This window comes from Oncorhynchus nerka, linkage group LG20 (assembly GCF_034236695.1).
Source record: "Oncorhynchus nerka isolate Pitt River linkage group LG20, Oner_Uvic_2.0, whole genome shotgun sequence".
Taxonomy (NCBI): domain Eukaryota; kingdom Metazoa; phylum Chordata; class Actinopteri; order Salmoniformes; family Salmonidae; genus Oncorhynchus; species Oncorhynchus nerka.
The window spans coordinates 63,315,586-63,329,791 of record NC_088415.1 but is presented as its reverse complement, the minus strand read 5'-3'; the positions used below and the strand labels follow the sequence as shown (position 1 = coordinate 63,329,791).

General features: G+C 42.8%; 1 protein-coding gene across 1 annotated transcript in view; it reads right to left on the bottom strand.

The window, feature by feature from the left end:
- LOC115101567 (parathyroid hormone/parathyroid hormone-related peptide receptor-like) overlaps positions 1–9,012 on the bottom strand; it is a 105,585-nt gene extending 96,573 nt beyond the window's left edge. The window contains exons 1-3 of the mRNA XM_065006078.1: positions 8,858–9,012; positions 7,610–7,736; positions 6,874–7,509 (exon numbers count right to left, since the gene is read on the bottom strand). Coding sequence (XP_064862150.1) covers positions 6,874–7,509; positions 7,610–7,736; positions 8,858–9,012 — 918 coding nt within the window. The remainder of the gene's footprint in view (positions 1–6,873; positions 7,510–7,609; positions 7,737–8,857) is intronic.
- Positions 9,013–14,206: the final 5,194 nt, after the last annotated feature.

The window sequence follows — 14,206 nt, the reverse complement described above, 5'->3', positions numbered from 1 at the left end:
TGTCAAGTTCATATAATTTAGGCTGTACATTGATCCATGACAGACAGACAATCTTACAATGTGACTATTCACTTACTCCCCTTTTGTGTCTGTGTTTCAGGAGCCAACAGACAAAACAATCAATCCTCACCGAAGTTTTTCCAGAAAAATGCAGTGTACACATTTATTTGAGTAGCTTATTGCGAAAGTAGGCCTATGTCACTGTAAATAACAGCATAACTCGCACACACCCAGGATTCTCTCTCTCCCAAAAATCAGGTCACCGTCCATGATTATCCAACCCTCCGAAAATCCCTACACCACCTAGGTGAAGTAAAGTAGAGTCAGGACTATGACAATGCTGCACAATCATGGGTGGCCCTGACCCGGGTGTTGATGTGGGTAGGAACCCGACAGCATTGTCTTGACTGTATACAGAGAGCAGGAATCCCTACCTGATTATCAGTTCTCTGGGCTAAATTGAGAACAGCTCAACAGTCATGTATGGACAAGATCCACGACAGACATAGTGACAATTCAACAACCTACTGTATGTGTTTCATGTGTCTTACAGGACTGAGGACTCCTGGGCTGTGTGATGCAGGCCAAGCACATAGCCTGAACCAAGCAGAGGCCGAGCACATAGCCTGAACCAAGCAGAGGCCGAGCACATAGCCTGAACCAAGCTGAGGCCGAGCAAGCTGGCAATATTGTAATATTGACATAAAGGGAGGATGTGGATGAAATTGTAAAAAAAATAAACACAGAATGGTCCATGTTGGTTTATATAACCAACTACAATTACAAGCTAAGCAAACAATGGAATGGAAAATAAATGATTATAATTTACAGAAAGCCCAGAGGTTCATTTTTAGTCTACTCCTGTGCTCAGGGCCCTATCACACATTGATCACATGAGGGGTTCCTATGTTACAATATGTTTGAGGGGGGCCACATTGACAATAGAATTGTTATGGAGATCCTCATGAGCACCACTGAAATTATAACCATCGCTGTGTTCTATCAAGCCACAACTTCCTCCTCTCTTGGCTATAACCTTTCCTTCAGTATACACATTCTGGTACAGTAACACTGGTGTTAATGTTTGGAGAATGCAAGCTCACTAGTGATTTTGTACTCCATACACATCAGCAGTGTAATATCTGGATGAAGTTTGATAATACTAAGCAAATAATAAGGAACATAAATAATGTTTTACCAAATGCATACTGCCGTGCTCCGAACACTCATATTGGAGCACGGGAGAGTCGGAGTATGAGTAAAAATCTAAGTATATGAAACAGAGACCAGAGAGTACGCATTCGAGAAGTACCACGTTTGTACATATTTTAAAGAATGCCTCGACGCAAGCTTCAATGTTAAGTACGCAAACAAATATGACGCAACCACAAAACAATTACTCAACATTTGGTGAAATCAATGGCGGCCATTATTGTAGCAGAAGCGAGAGAAAATAAACTCCGACTTTGGAATTACATTTATTTTATTTTATTGGGCTCCCCATGAGCCGACGTCAATGGCGACAGCTAGTCTGCCTCGGGTTTGACACATAGCAAAAACAAACATTACAGACAAAAACACTTACCAATTTACATACATTACTACAACTAGGTCAGATAAGGGAGAGGTGTTGCATTGTTTTTTAAAGCTCATTTTGCTGTTTGCTTGAGTCATTTGAGCTGGAAGGGAGTTCCATGTGATCATGGCCTTGAATTTATTTTGGATTTGGGGACTGTAAAAAGACACCCGGTGGCATGTCTTTTGGGGTAGGTATGTCTGTAAAGAGTTATATGTAAATTGATTATACAGACATTTTGGACATTTCAACATAATAATATGTATATATATATACATATATATAAATACTTGATGCAGTTAATCTCTCATCAACCCTCAAGCAGGAAAGACTAGCGTGCATGCTGTTGATGTTAGTTCTGTATGTGCAGTTCAGGGCAAGACATGCTGCTCTGTTTTGAGCCATTTTTCTAGGTCTTTCTTTGCTGCACTTGACCATATTACCAGACAGAAATCAAGATGGGACAAGACCAGAGCCTGAACAACTAGTACAGTTGATGTGTGTAAAAAATGCAGAACATCTTTGCATAACAGATACAGTATACCCCTCCCCATCTTCACCACAACTTTAGCAATATTACTTGACCATGATAACTGACCATCTGATTTTATACCTAGGAGTATATTGAAAGGTTTTGTTATAAGTGACCCATCAACTTCAATGGACGAAGGTGATTAATTGGGTTTTCTGCACATTATATAACTTAAGGTACTCCAAAGTATTTTTTCTTTGTGTTTTATATAATTTATGGTTTGATAATGTACAATAAATGGTCCATGTCTCATTCCCATAATGTGAAAATGTAAGTGTGTCTTGCAGTCTTAATAAGGGCATGCAGCAGGCAGGAATGAGGCAATGGATGGTTTCATTTACAAAATAAGGATAGTAATGGTAGCAGTGGTTAGGATAGAAAAAAATGTTGGCAAAATGAAGCAAAAAGGACAAACTAACAAGAAAATATTTCTCCAAAGAAATCTAAATTAAACTGAACTCAATCCAGGAGTTGGTATACATTTGGACAAATCTACAGCCTAGTAGTCTACCCATCAGTACTTGGCAATGCCAGGTAGAAATAGGGCCTACCTTGCACCACTACGTGGGGGGGAAAACATTGACTCATCCAATTATAACTGGTTGAAACTTCATTTACAAGCTGAAGGCTATACAAACGTACAGAAGCAGACGCAATCATAACATCACATACCATCTATCTATTTTCAATACTAGAGATCTCATTTAAAGTAACTGTCCAGTAAAAATGTCATTTTTCAAAGCTCATATTCTGTTTGCTCATACCCACATAACGTTGTTCAATTGTCCTTTGCTTGGCCAAAGCATACATTTCAGAAAAAACATTCAGTAAAAACTCCATCTCAAAATTGTTTTTCTAAACAAACCATTTTGCATAGGCCGTAGCCTATGCCTAGTCCCCAACAACCAGTTGTTCCAGCTTTCGGTGGATGCCTGTGACGTGACTTCCGCATCTGGACATCAAGGCGACACTACGTCTTAATTCCTCCTCCACAATTACTGGATTGATTGAGCAGTGCAGAAGAGAACCTCCCATGACAGTTTTTTTGTCTTCTCATCAAGGCCAGCATGCAGTGGATCTAGTTTCACACATTTGTTTTAAGCCTGCTAAGTTAGGTTACTTTGGCCGAGACAGGCCTGAATGTGATTGACCTAGCCACTTTTTCCTTTTTTCCAACTTCTCCGCCTGGGAGTAGTGACAGGAAGTTATTTTTGCTGACTCTGATCTTTTCGATTCGTTCAGCCAAAAGAACGAATCTTTCAACTCAATTAGTTCATTTCAGTCAGTAATGCACAGAGCACGCAGGACCCCTTGCAGGCGAACGGTGAACTGAAACTCAAGAGTCATGATTCTACAATCCTCTCGTTCACATGTCATTCACCATAAGGGGCTTATTGGAACTTTAATTTATTACTGAGACACTAAAAGTGTGCTTCAAACAATGTACATTTATTGATATATAGACCTACAAATAAGATTATTTCTTGATACATTTCAAACAAAAACAAACCGACGATGAATCCCCAAAAAATGATCCAAAGAAATCTAAATCAAAATGAACTCAATCCAGGATATTTCCCGATTTAGGAAACGGTATACTGTTTGGATAAATCTACAGCCTAGTAGCCTACCCACAAGGATTCTCTCCACATCAGAGCTTTACACTGCCCACGTGTAAAATGACATAGAGAACATGGAGGAGCATGGGCCTTATTAGAGCACTGTGGGGGTGTTTGGTCCATTCTGAGCACTGCCCAAGTGTAAAATGACATAGAAAACCTGGAGGAGTATGGTTTGAGGTTGGAAGGAAATCAACAGGGCCGGCCCTAGCTTTTTGGGGGCCCTAAACTAGATTTAGCTTCTGGGTCACCCCACCTTGCTTGTAAAATATTTTTTTGTGGCTCCCCTATTTACACCGGAGAGAAGAAATGTACATTTAAAAGTTAATTTCCTGCAATTCTCCACATTTTGCATGGGGCATAGAGATCTTTTGATAGTTTGACATTTACTCCTGAGGTGCTGACTTGTTGCACCCTCGACAACTACTGTGATTATTATTATTTGACCATGCTGGTCATTTATGAACATTTGAACATCTTGGCCATGTTCTGTTATATCCACCCGGCACAGCCAGAGGAGGACTGGCCACCCCTCATAGCCGGGTTCCTCTCTAGGCTTCTTTCTAGGTTTTGGCCTTTTTAGGGAGTTTTTCCTAGCCACTGTGCTTCTACACCTGTACTGCTTGCTGTTTGGGGTTTTAGGCTGAGTTTCTGTACAGCACTTTGATATATCAGCTGATGTAAAGAGTGCATGTTCTACAATTCTACAGATTATGCCATGGGGCAGAGAGAAAATGTAGCAGTTTTACAGCTAATTTCCTGCTATTCTTAATATGTTATTATGGGGTGGAAACAAAATGTTGCAGTTTTTGAAAATGAATTTCATGCAATTCTACCCATTTTGCCATGACTTATGCCATGTTCATATGATATCAGGGCCCCTGGGCACATGCCCTGTATTCCTGGTCATTAATTTGGCCATGATTACTACCAGGTGTAGATAACTGGCTAGACTAAACAACAACAACAAAATAATTGCTGACATAGGCTAATTGAGTGACTGCCAGTGACATTACAAGAGAAAAACTGCTGATGCACTACCAAATTTTGAAATTGCACCTTGTGTATTTTAGTTCTAAACAGTAAATTGAGACCCAAACTAAGTTTTGGTTGGGGGCCTGTCATGCCACATAGTGTCCCTCTGCCAAAAAAGTGCCCCCCTCCCCCAAAGCGTCCGTTGCTTGGCTGGTTGCTTGGCTGGTTGCTTATCTCTATTTTACCTTGTTGCAGTCGCGAAGGAAGGAGGACACGGGCAGTTATAGTTCTATTTCACCTCATAAACGTTCGCTAAGTCCAAGCAAAATTATTACCTCAGAATTGCTCTCCAAGGACAGTGTTTTTGACGATGATAACCTGCTGACGACCTGCTGCTTCAGAGGACCGAAAAGACTGGAAAGAGAACACTTTTTCTTTACCATATATTTGTCTTTATATAAGTAACGTACACCCCATTCTGTACAAATGTAATGCAACCGCGACATTCAAACGAGGCTGCAAAGAAAACTAATTTTCTCATTTTGTCTGTCATAGTTGAAGTGTACCTATGATGAAAATTACAGGCCTCTCTCATCTTTTTAAGTGGGAGAACTTGCACAATTGGTGGCTGACTAAATACTTTTTTGCCCCACTGTAGCTATGTACAACCATTTTTCAACTACCATTTTTCATCAGGTAGTTGGTCATTTATATGTTGCTAGCTATACATATAGTTCAGTTAAGGCTGATGAGGGGAGGATGGCTCTAACAATGTCTAGAAAGGAGTCAAACACGTGGTTTCAATGTGATACCATTTAATTGCAAAAGTCACTGAAGCTGGAGACTTAAATCTCCCTCACTAAATATAAGCATCAGCTGTCAGAGCAGCTTACCGATCACTGCACCTGTACACAGCCCATCTGTAAATAGCCCACCCAATTGCCTCATCCCCATATGGTTATTTTTTTTGCTCTTTTGCACACCAGTATCTCTACTTGCACATCATCTGCACATCTACCACTCCAGTGTTAATGCTCAATTGTCATTATTTCGCCACTATGGCCTATTTATTGCCTTACCTCCCTAATCGTAATACATTTGCACACACTGTATATAGAGTTTTCTATTGTGTTATTGGCTGTTTATCCCATATGTAACTGTTGTTTTTGTTGCACTACTTTGCTTTATCATGGCGAGGTTGTAGGTGTAAATGAGAAGTTAAACCTGATCAATCAAATGGATAGGTGTAAGCAATTATGGTGATTTAAAATGCTCTTTACTAGGTTTCTTCACTAGACAGACACAGAGAGAGAGGAAGAGGAAGAAAGAAAGGATACAAGGGAGAGAGGGAGAGAGAGGTGGAAACAGAGTGGAAGACAGACAGAGAGAGATGGAGAGAGAGAAAGCCAGCAGTGCAAATGTACTTGGACTTGAGTATTTCAACAACTCCTCTTACAACTTGACAGGCAATCATATGTACCTACGGGGGAAGGTTGGCCAGCCACACAGGAGGGTGATTTTTACTAAGGAGAAGGGGGGTCGTGCTGACCGAGATGCATGCTGGCCGTTTCGAAGTTAAGCGTATGATTGCAAAAATCAACCTACACTTCTTCTGACAGGGGATTGTCAATGAGGTGGAAAGCTGGGCAAATGAAAACCTTTTGTTTATCAATCACATTCTATTATATCTGAAATTATTATGATTTATAGCCCAATAGCCCAATCCACAGTGGCAGCAAGGCATGAGGTAGGGAGAATGGTTTCAGAGGTTGAGGGTGTGGCAGAGGAACTGTATAAGCGGGAGAGAGTGTCAGGCTTCACATTTTTTACCCTGGGCGGTTGGAAATGGTGAAGTTGACTCTGGTAAACAAGAGGGCCCACAAGGCCTGCCTGGAGTTGAGGCACTTGGCTCTACGGAGATATTACACGTTTTTATGGTCAGTCCAGACCAAGAATGGCTGTTCTGCTCCTTCCAGCCAGTGCCTCCACTCTTCCAACGCCATCTTAACCCGCCAGGAGTTCCAGGTTGCCTACATCGTAGTTCCTCTCTGCAGGATTGAGACGATGGTACAGGAAGGCACAGGGATGAATCTTTTGGTCCTGGGCAGATCGCTGGGACAGGATGGCCCCCACTCCAACATCTGAAGCATCAACTTCCACCACAAATTTACGCGAGGGGATGAGGATGGGTGCTGTTGTGCTGTTGTGAACCGATGCTTCAGGTCCACAACGGCTTTGTTGACAGCTGGAGACAATTTGGACGGTACCTTGGGAGAGGTAAGTGCCGACAGGGTGGCCGCCAGGGTGCTGTAATCCCGAATGAAACGGAGGTAGAAGTTAGCAAAACCAAGAAACCATTGCAACTGCACCCTGGACGTTGGTTGAGGCCAATCCACCACTGCTTTCACTTTTCCAGGATCCATCTGAACATTGCCCTCAGCAATGACATATCCCAGAAAGGTGATAGTAGAGTGGTGGAACTCACACTTCTTGGCTTTCACAAACAATTGGTTCTCTAGGAGGCACTGAAGGAACTGTCTGACATGAAGTACATGTTCTTGGGCAGATCGGGGAAAAAACTGGATGTCGTGAAGGTAAACAAACACAAAACGGTTTAGCATGTCCCGAAGCACATAGTTGACCAAAGCCTGGAAAACAGCGGAAGCGTTGGTGAGTCCAAACGGCATGACATGGTACTCCCAATGTCCACTGGCTGTGTTGAAGGCTGTCTTCCACCTGTCCCCCTCGCGTATCCGAACCAGGTGGTAGGCATTCCGAAGGTCCAACTTGGAAAACATGGTGGCCCCCTGGAGAGGTTCAAACGCAGAGGAGAGGAGAGGCAGGGGGTAACGATTTTAGTCAATGCTTGGATGCAGGATCTTGTCCTTCTTCTCCACAAAGAAAAACCCTGCGCCGGTAGGAGATGCCACTGGACTGACGGCCCCTGTGGCCAGAGACTCCTCTATGTACTCCTCCATAGCTTTGGTCTCTGGTCCAGACAGAGAATACAACCGACCCCGAGGTGGTGTTGTACCTGGGAGAAGATCAATGGCACAATCATAAGGACGGTGAGGGGGAAGGGATGTAGCACGTGCCTTACTGAACACTTCCAGGAGGTCATGGTATTCAGTGGGAATAGCAGAGACTTCCACAGTCTTGCTAACATCCTGAGGAAAACGACTTGGGGAAGGCTGTGCTGCTTGAAGGCAGAGGGAATGGCAAAATGGGCTCCAGCCCAGGATGGAGCTTGTGGTCCAGTCAATCGCAGGATTGGGCTTTTGGAGACAGGAAAATCCCAAAACATCCGGAACATGGGGAGATGCAATGAGGAGGAATTGTACGGTCTCACTGTGGTTACCAGAAACCCATAATTGAACGGGCACAGTTCTATGGGTGACTTCCCCTATAGAGTGGCCTACCAGTGCCCTAGCATCTATGGGCACGGAGAGAGGCTGAGTGGGAATACCAAGCTCCGAAGCAATAGTGGCATCCATAAAACTTTCATCAGCCCCAGAGTCAATGAGCACTTGAAGAGATTTAGATTGGTCTCCCCACAGCACAAGCACAAAAAAGGGTGCGCGGGTGATGGGAATGAAGGAACTCCCAGTCTGACTCACCATACTACTGTTACCCACTAAAGACAAGGGTTTCCTAATAGGGCAGGTAGCTATAAAATGTCCTGTCCCTCCACAGTGCAGACAACAGTTACTATTCATCCTCCATGAGTGTTCCCCAACTGATAACCTAGGTCTTCCCAACTGCATAGGCTCAGGAGTATCCAACAAATCCGTCATAGGTTCACTAGAGGGCTTGGGTGGCTTCGAATCCTCTCGGAAAAGTTGCTTTCGGAAACTTCCGGATTCCCTCGAAGGAGAATGAGCCATAACGGGTGCACAAGTGTGCCCGAGACCAGACCTCCTCTCACTCTTAGGCGTCTATCAATTTGAATGGTTATGGCGATAAGGGAGTCGAGGGCCACCGGCAATTCACAAGCAGCTAGCTCATCCTTATAATCCAGATAATCCGTGCAGAAAAGTATCGAAAAGAGACTCCGGATTCCAGGCACTCTCGGCGGCCAACGTGCAAAAATCAACGCCTTAGTCTGTCACCCTATGGGAGTTTTGATGTTAGTCAAGCAGTTTACTGGCCACTTACCTCCCGGATACCGGAGACTCAAATACCTTTCTCACCTCTGCATAAATTCCTCCAGATGGCCACAAATGGCAGATTGTTGCTCCCAAGCTGCCGTAGCCCTTCCCTACATAAGGGACACCGATGGCATTACCCTTATGGTTGATGAGGATCTCCATATTGAAAATGTACGGCCCATTAATAGATGTCCATGAGTGTTTTTAAAATAGTCCGACAGACTCAGGTTGTCCTGAGTCACTAAAGCTGGAGACTCTTATCTCCCTCACTAGCTTTAAGCACCAGCTGTCAGAGCAGCTCACAGATCACTGCACCTGTACATAGCCCATCTGTAAATAGCCCATCCAACTACCTCATCCCCAATCTGTATTTATTTATCTTGCTCCTATGCACCCAAGTATCTCTACTTGCACATGCATCTTCTGCACATTCTACCATTCCAGTGTTTAATTGCTATATTGTAATTACTTCACCACCATGACCTATGTATTGCCTTATGTATTGCCTTATTATCCTACCTCATTTGCACATGCTGTATATAGACTTTTTTGTTTATGTTTGTTTGTTTATTCTATGTGTAACTCTGTGTTGTTGTATGTGTCGAACTTCTTTGCTTTATCTAGGCCAGGTCGCAATCGCAAATGAGAACTTGTTCTAAACTAGCCTAACTGGTTAAATAAAGGTGATAATTGTGCCTCAGGGCCGGCTCTTCTGGGAAGTCATCAAATAAAGTCTCTCGGACATATGGTTTCCGTATGAAAACCAAAACGTGATTTTCTGAACTCACACACACACACAGTCAATGGGGAGTGACAGTGTGAGGCTTAGAGACACACAGAGCCTGCAATTGTTTCCTGCATTCAAACTATCAAAGAACCGTCAGACCTAGAGCTCTGAAACTATATTGACATGTTCTTGAGCTTAAGTCGATAGTGCACGGTGAGTTATTTGGCTCTAGAAGGTTCGCAGGCAGAGAAACAGCCTTGTCCATTTACAATGACCAATTATTTTTGATCATTGCGAAAATGACGACATTTAGAAAAGTCCCAGAATCACAACACTAGGTGCATTGAAACCGCCTCGCTCATAGAGACGGATCCTAAAGTTTCTGTCCGATAGCTCATTCAGGGACGACGTAGCAACACCCGGAAAAAGTTCATTTTCAGCACCAAATAAGGTTGCTGCTCGGGCTCCGAATGACCTATCGAGCCGAAACTCAGGATTCGGGATTGTCTCAGCTAAGCCCACACATAATGTCAGAACTGGACCCGCAGCTATAATGTAACTACGTGTTTTATTATTTTTTTAAACAGAAGGCGTTGTGACTTTTGGGCCTACTCTGAAATATGGGATAGTTGGCTTCTAAACGTGTTGGACAAAGTGGGTTTGGTATCAGTATGTATCAGTTTGGTGTCAGAATGATATATTTTTGGCTGATGGACGCGGACTTGATTTTTGACTTTCATCCTTTTGCAGTACGTTTAAAGAGTGATGAACCATCACCAAATTGACAGGCTGAAATCAACACCAACGAGCGAAGGGTGAGGAATCACTATCACTGTCCGGCCGTCCCGAGTTCAACGGGCCAGTCAATTGGGCATTTCTGCAGTATATTAGAGCATGTCAATCTCGTGATGGTAAATGCCCATTGTAAGACATTGCAAATGGACAGCCGTGCACCAGGTTACCTGAAATGTTACCAGTAGCACTTTTTTTTGTAATGCCTTTAGGGGGGTGCAAGGGGTCCATGGCCGGGTAGGGAGCACCCCCCCATCCTATAGAGGGCAACACCTGGTCCTTTTGGGTGTTTTTCAAAAAATATTTAAAAAATCGACAGAGTCCCACCTCTCTCTCTCATTGCACCAAATTCTTACTTTCTATGATCAAACATGACAAATAGACCTTCTAGGTTGATTCAGGACTTAACATAGTGGTATATATCATTTGGTCAGTATAAATGCCATTTGGACATGGTTTACTGACTTTTGGGTTCGGAAGCCGACTTCCTATGATCATATATGGCAAATGGACATAACATCCTGATTTGGTACTTTCAACACTTATGTATGGCATTTGGACATTTCTTATACCATTTGGCCATGGTTCACTGAATTTTCGGTTTCGGAAGTTGACATCCTATGATCATATATTGCAAATGGACAAAACATAGGCCTTATGGACAAACTCAATAAAATAAGACAGATGTATGTTCATACGGTTATTACATATGTATAACTGACAAAAAAATTATAATTGAAAAATGGTCCAGAAAGCACTTTTGTAGAGGGGGATTGTATTTTTTTTAAGCATTAGATTTAAAAAAAATTAAGCCTTGGGTCTTGACTTTGTGACCATGTGCCATATGAAAATCTATGGTAGAGCACGCTCTCCATCTTTTGGATTTTTGGGGTATGACACTTGGCATCTGCCATGTGCCACTTGCCATATGGTTTGGATGAACTGCAGTCCATTTGAATGGTATTTGCGATTGTGTATATTGTTCGCCCAATGGCAATAAATTGCCATTCATTTTTGTCCATTTCATGGGGTCTTCCCTTCGACATTAACGTAATAATATATGCTATCTTTGATCGGTCTGAAGGAAACAAAGATGGCTGTAGCTCAAAAATAAGTGAGCACTGAGAAAGAAAACCCCTGCAGGTACCAGGATTCCCCAAATATCGCTCCGGAGGCGGTAAGCAGGGTTTTCGGGGAGCCGGGATAGGCTGTACAAACTCACCACAGATAGGGAAAAAAATACTGGGTGATTGGGGTTTTTCAGAGGTGGCAGGCAGCCTTTGAGCTAACTCCCTGATTTGTTCCATAATAGCCTTTAACCCATGTCCGTGGCGTCCATCAAGGAACTGAGCCCTTCCAAAAGGACCTGTAAAACTCCTCATGTCTCCCAATGGTGGCTCCCTGCAGGGAGACAGCGTGGCGGAGCTGGTCCAAGTCTGCTGGGTCTGTCATGGCCAGTTCGTACTATCAAGGCACAAGGCGAGACCCAGATGCAGGCATAGGAGGCAGATGGTTGGAGTCTTACAATGTTTATTAATCCAAAAAGGAGTAGGCAAGAGAATGGTCTTGTACAGCCAAAAGGTCAAAACCTGTTCAGAGTCCAATATGTATGGAAGGGCAGGCAGATTCAAGGTCAGGGCAGGCGGGATGATCAGGCAGGCAGGAAAGTAGTCCAGAGTCAGGCAGTGGTCAAAACCTGGAAGACTAGCAAAAGTGAATGGGAAAGGAGTACGGGGAAAAAAACACGCTGGTTGACTTGACAATACAAGACGAACTGGCACAGAGAGACAGGAAACACAGGGATAAATGCACTGGGGAAAATAAACGACACCTGGTGGGGGTGGAGACAATCATAGGGACAGGTGAAACAGATCAGGGTGTGACAATAGTCTTAAAAATTGCCAAATTGGTTTTCACAGCTGTTTCACAAGGTGTTCATTATTGTAAGTTGTAATGTATCCTTTGATGGTATTTATATTTATTTGTTCAACATTATTCATTGTATGCTAGGATCTACAATATGTATCTACAATAGATACATATATATTCAGCAACAAGGGTGTACTAATGAGGAGGAGTACTGAAATAATATTATTTCAGTGTAGATAAGGGAAGGCCAGGTTAAAATAAAAACATTACAGCCAGACAATCTGGTGTATGAATCAGGTGGATTTACATAAGAATGAAGTGGAAATTAGCTGACTTTGTGATCTGTAAGGTAAGTAACTTTAATGTGTCAAGCAAATTACAAGCAGATTGCCATTTCCGAAATGAAGCAACATTTAAGACATGTTTTTCATGTTGTAATGTTACCAAGGTACCCAAAAGTAGTTTGAAGTAATGCTTTCATTTTATTAGCTAAAGAAACTTAAACAGCAAAATTGTCATGGAGATTAGCCTTGTTTGCATAGCGATGATGAAAATAACATAATTTAGGCTGTAATGATATCCAAAATTCTAATCATTAGGTCATCACACCGTTGATATAGCAACGGACACTAATAGTTCATTAAATCCCATTGTGAAGCAGAGGGGGACACTTTTTGGCTGGGGGACATTATTTGGCATGACAGGCCCCCTAGCTGCTGCTTATGTCCAGGGCCGGCCCTGGCAATCAAGGAACCACTTTGGCTTCAATCAGAGCCCTCAACTAGAAGGATCTGAGCACAGCGAGAATAGCTGCTAAGTTTCTAGGGCTCTCAGGCAAGGGTTGTGCAGGTAGTCTTTGTTTTGACGTTTAATGTAGATTAAAGTTTGTTCAAGTGATGGCATTGTAAAATTGAATAGAGCTCTTGTAAAGTTTTCTTCAGATACTTTCTACAATAATTATAATGAGTGGGTCATTTAATCACACTTTCATTTATTCAACAGCTTTCATTAATATAAAATTGTACAGCTTGTTCCTCATCTGTCACACAGAAAGTAAGTGGGTGTTGACTCCATCTCACATATTTAACTTTTTAGCCAAAGGAGGGCACTGTGGTCCCGTTTCTCCTGGTGACAGTTTGACAGTGTGGCACTTGCCTCGTAGTAGCAGGTTCATGTTCAGTGAATGTTTTTCTCTATTCAGTGCTGCTCTATGTTGTATGGTTTGAAATGCTCATAATTACCAGACAATGTAATGTACATACCATACAATTCACTGTTGTCAGGGAGTTTAAAATGGGGATTTTTTTTAATAAAGAAAAAATGTCTTCTTCATATGTAAATCTAATCAGGAATCATGAGGTCTAGTCCTATCACTGAATGTATAATAACCCCAGATTCGACATAAGTGGACTTCAATGGTCAGAGAGGAATAGAGGGGAAAAGAGACTATCAGATCTGAGCACAGAGTTCCTGTAGAAAGTGTAAACTGACTACAAAAGATTAGACTGACCAGGTGAATCCAGGTGAAAGCTATGATCCCTTATTGATGTCACCTGTTAAATCCTCTTCAAGCAGTGTAGATGAAGGGGAGGAGACAGGTTAAAGAAAGATTGTTAAGCCTTGAGACAATTGAGACATGGATTGTGAATGTATGCGATTCAGAGGGTGAATGGGCAAGAATAAAGATGTAAGTGCCTTTGAACAGGTATGGTAGCAGGTGCCAGGCGCACGGCTTTAAGTGTGTCAAGAACTGCAAACCTGTGCCTCCTGAGTGGTGCAGTGGTCTAAGGCACTGCATCTCAGTGCTAGCTGTGTCACTAGAGATTATGGGTTCGTGTCCAGGCTCTGTCTCAGCAGGCAGTGACCCGGGAGACCCATGGGGCGGCGCACAATTGGCCAAGCATCGTCTGGGTTAGGGGAGAGTTTGGTCAGCCGGGATGTCCTTGTCCCATTGCGCACTAGCGACTC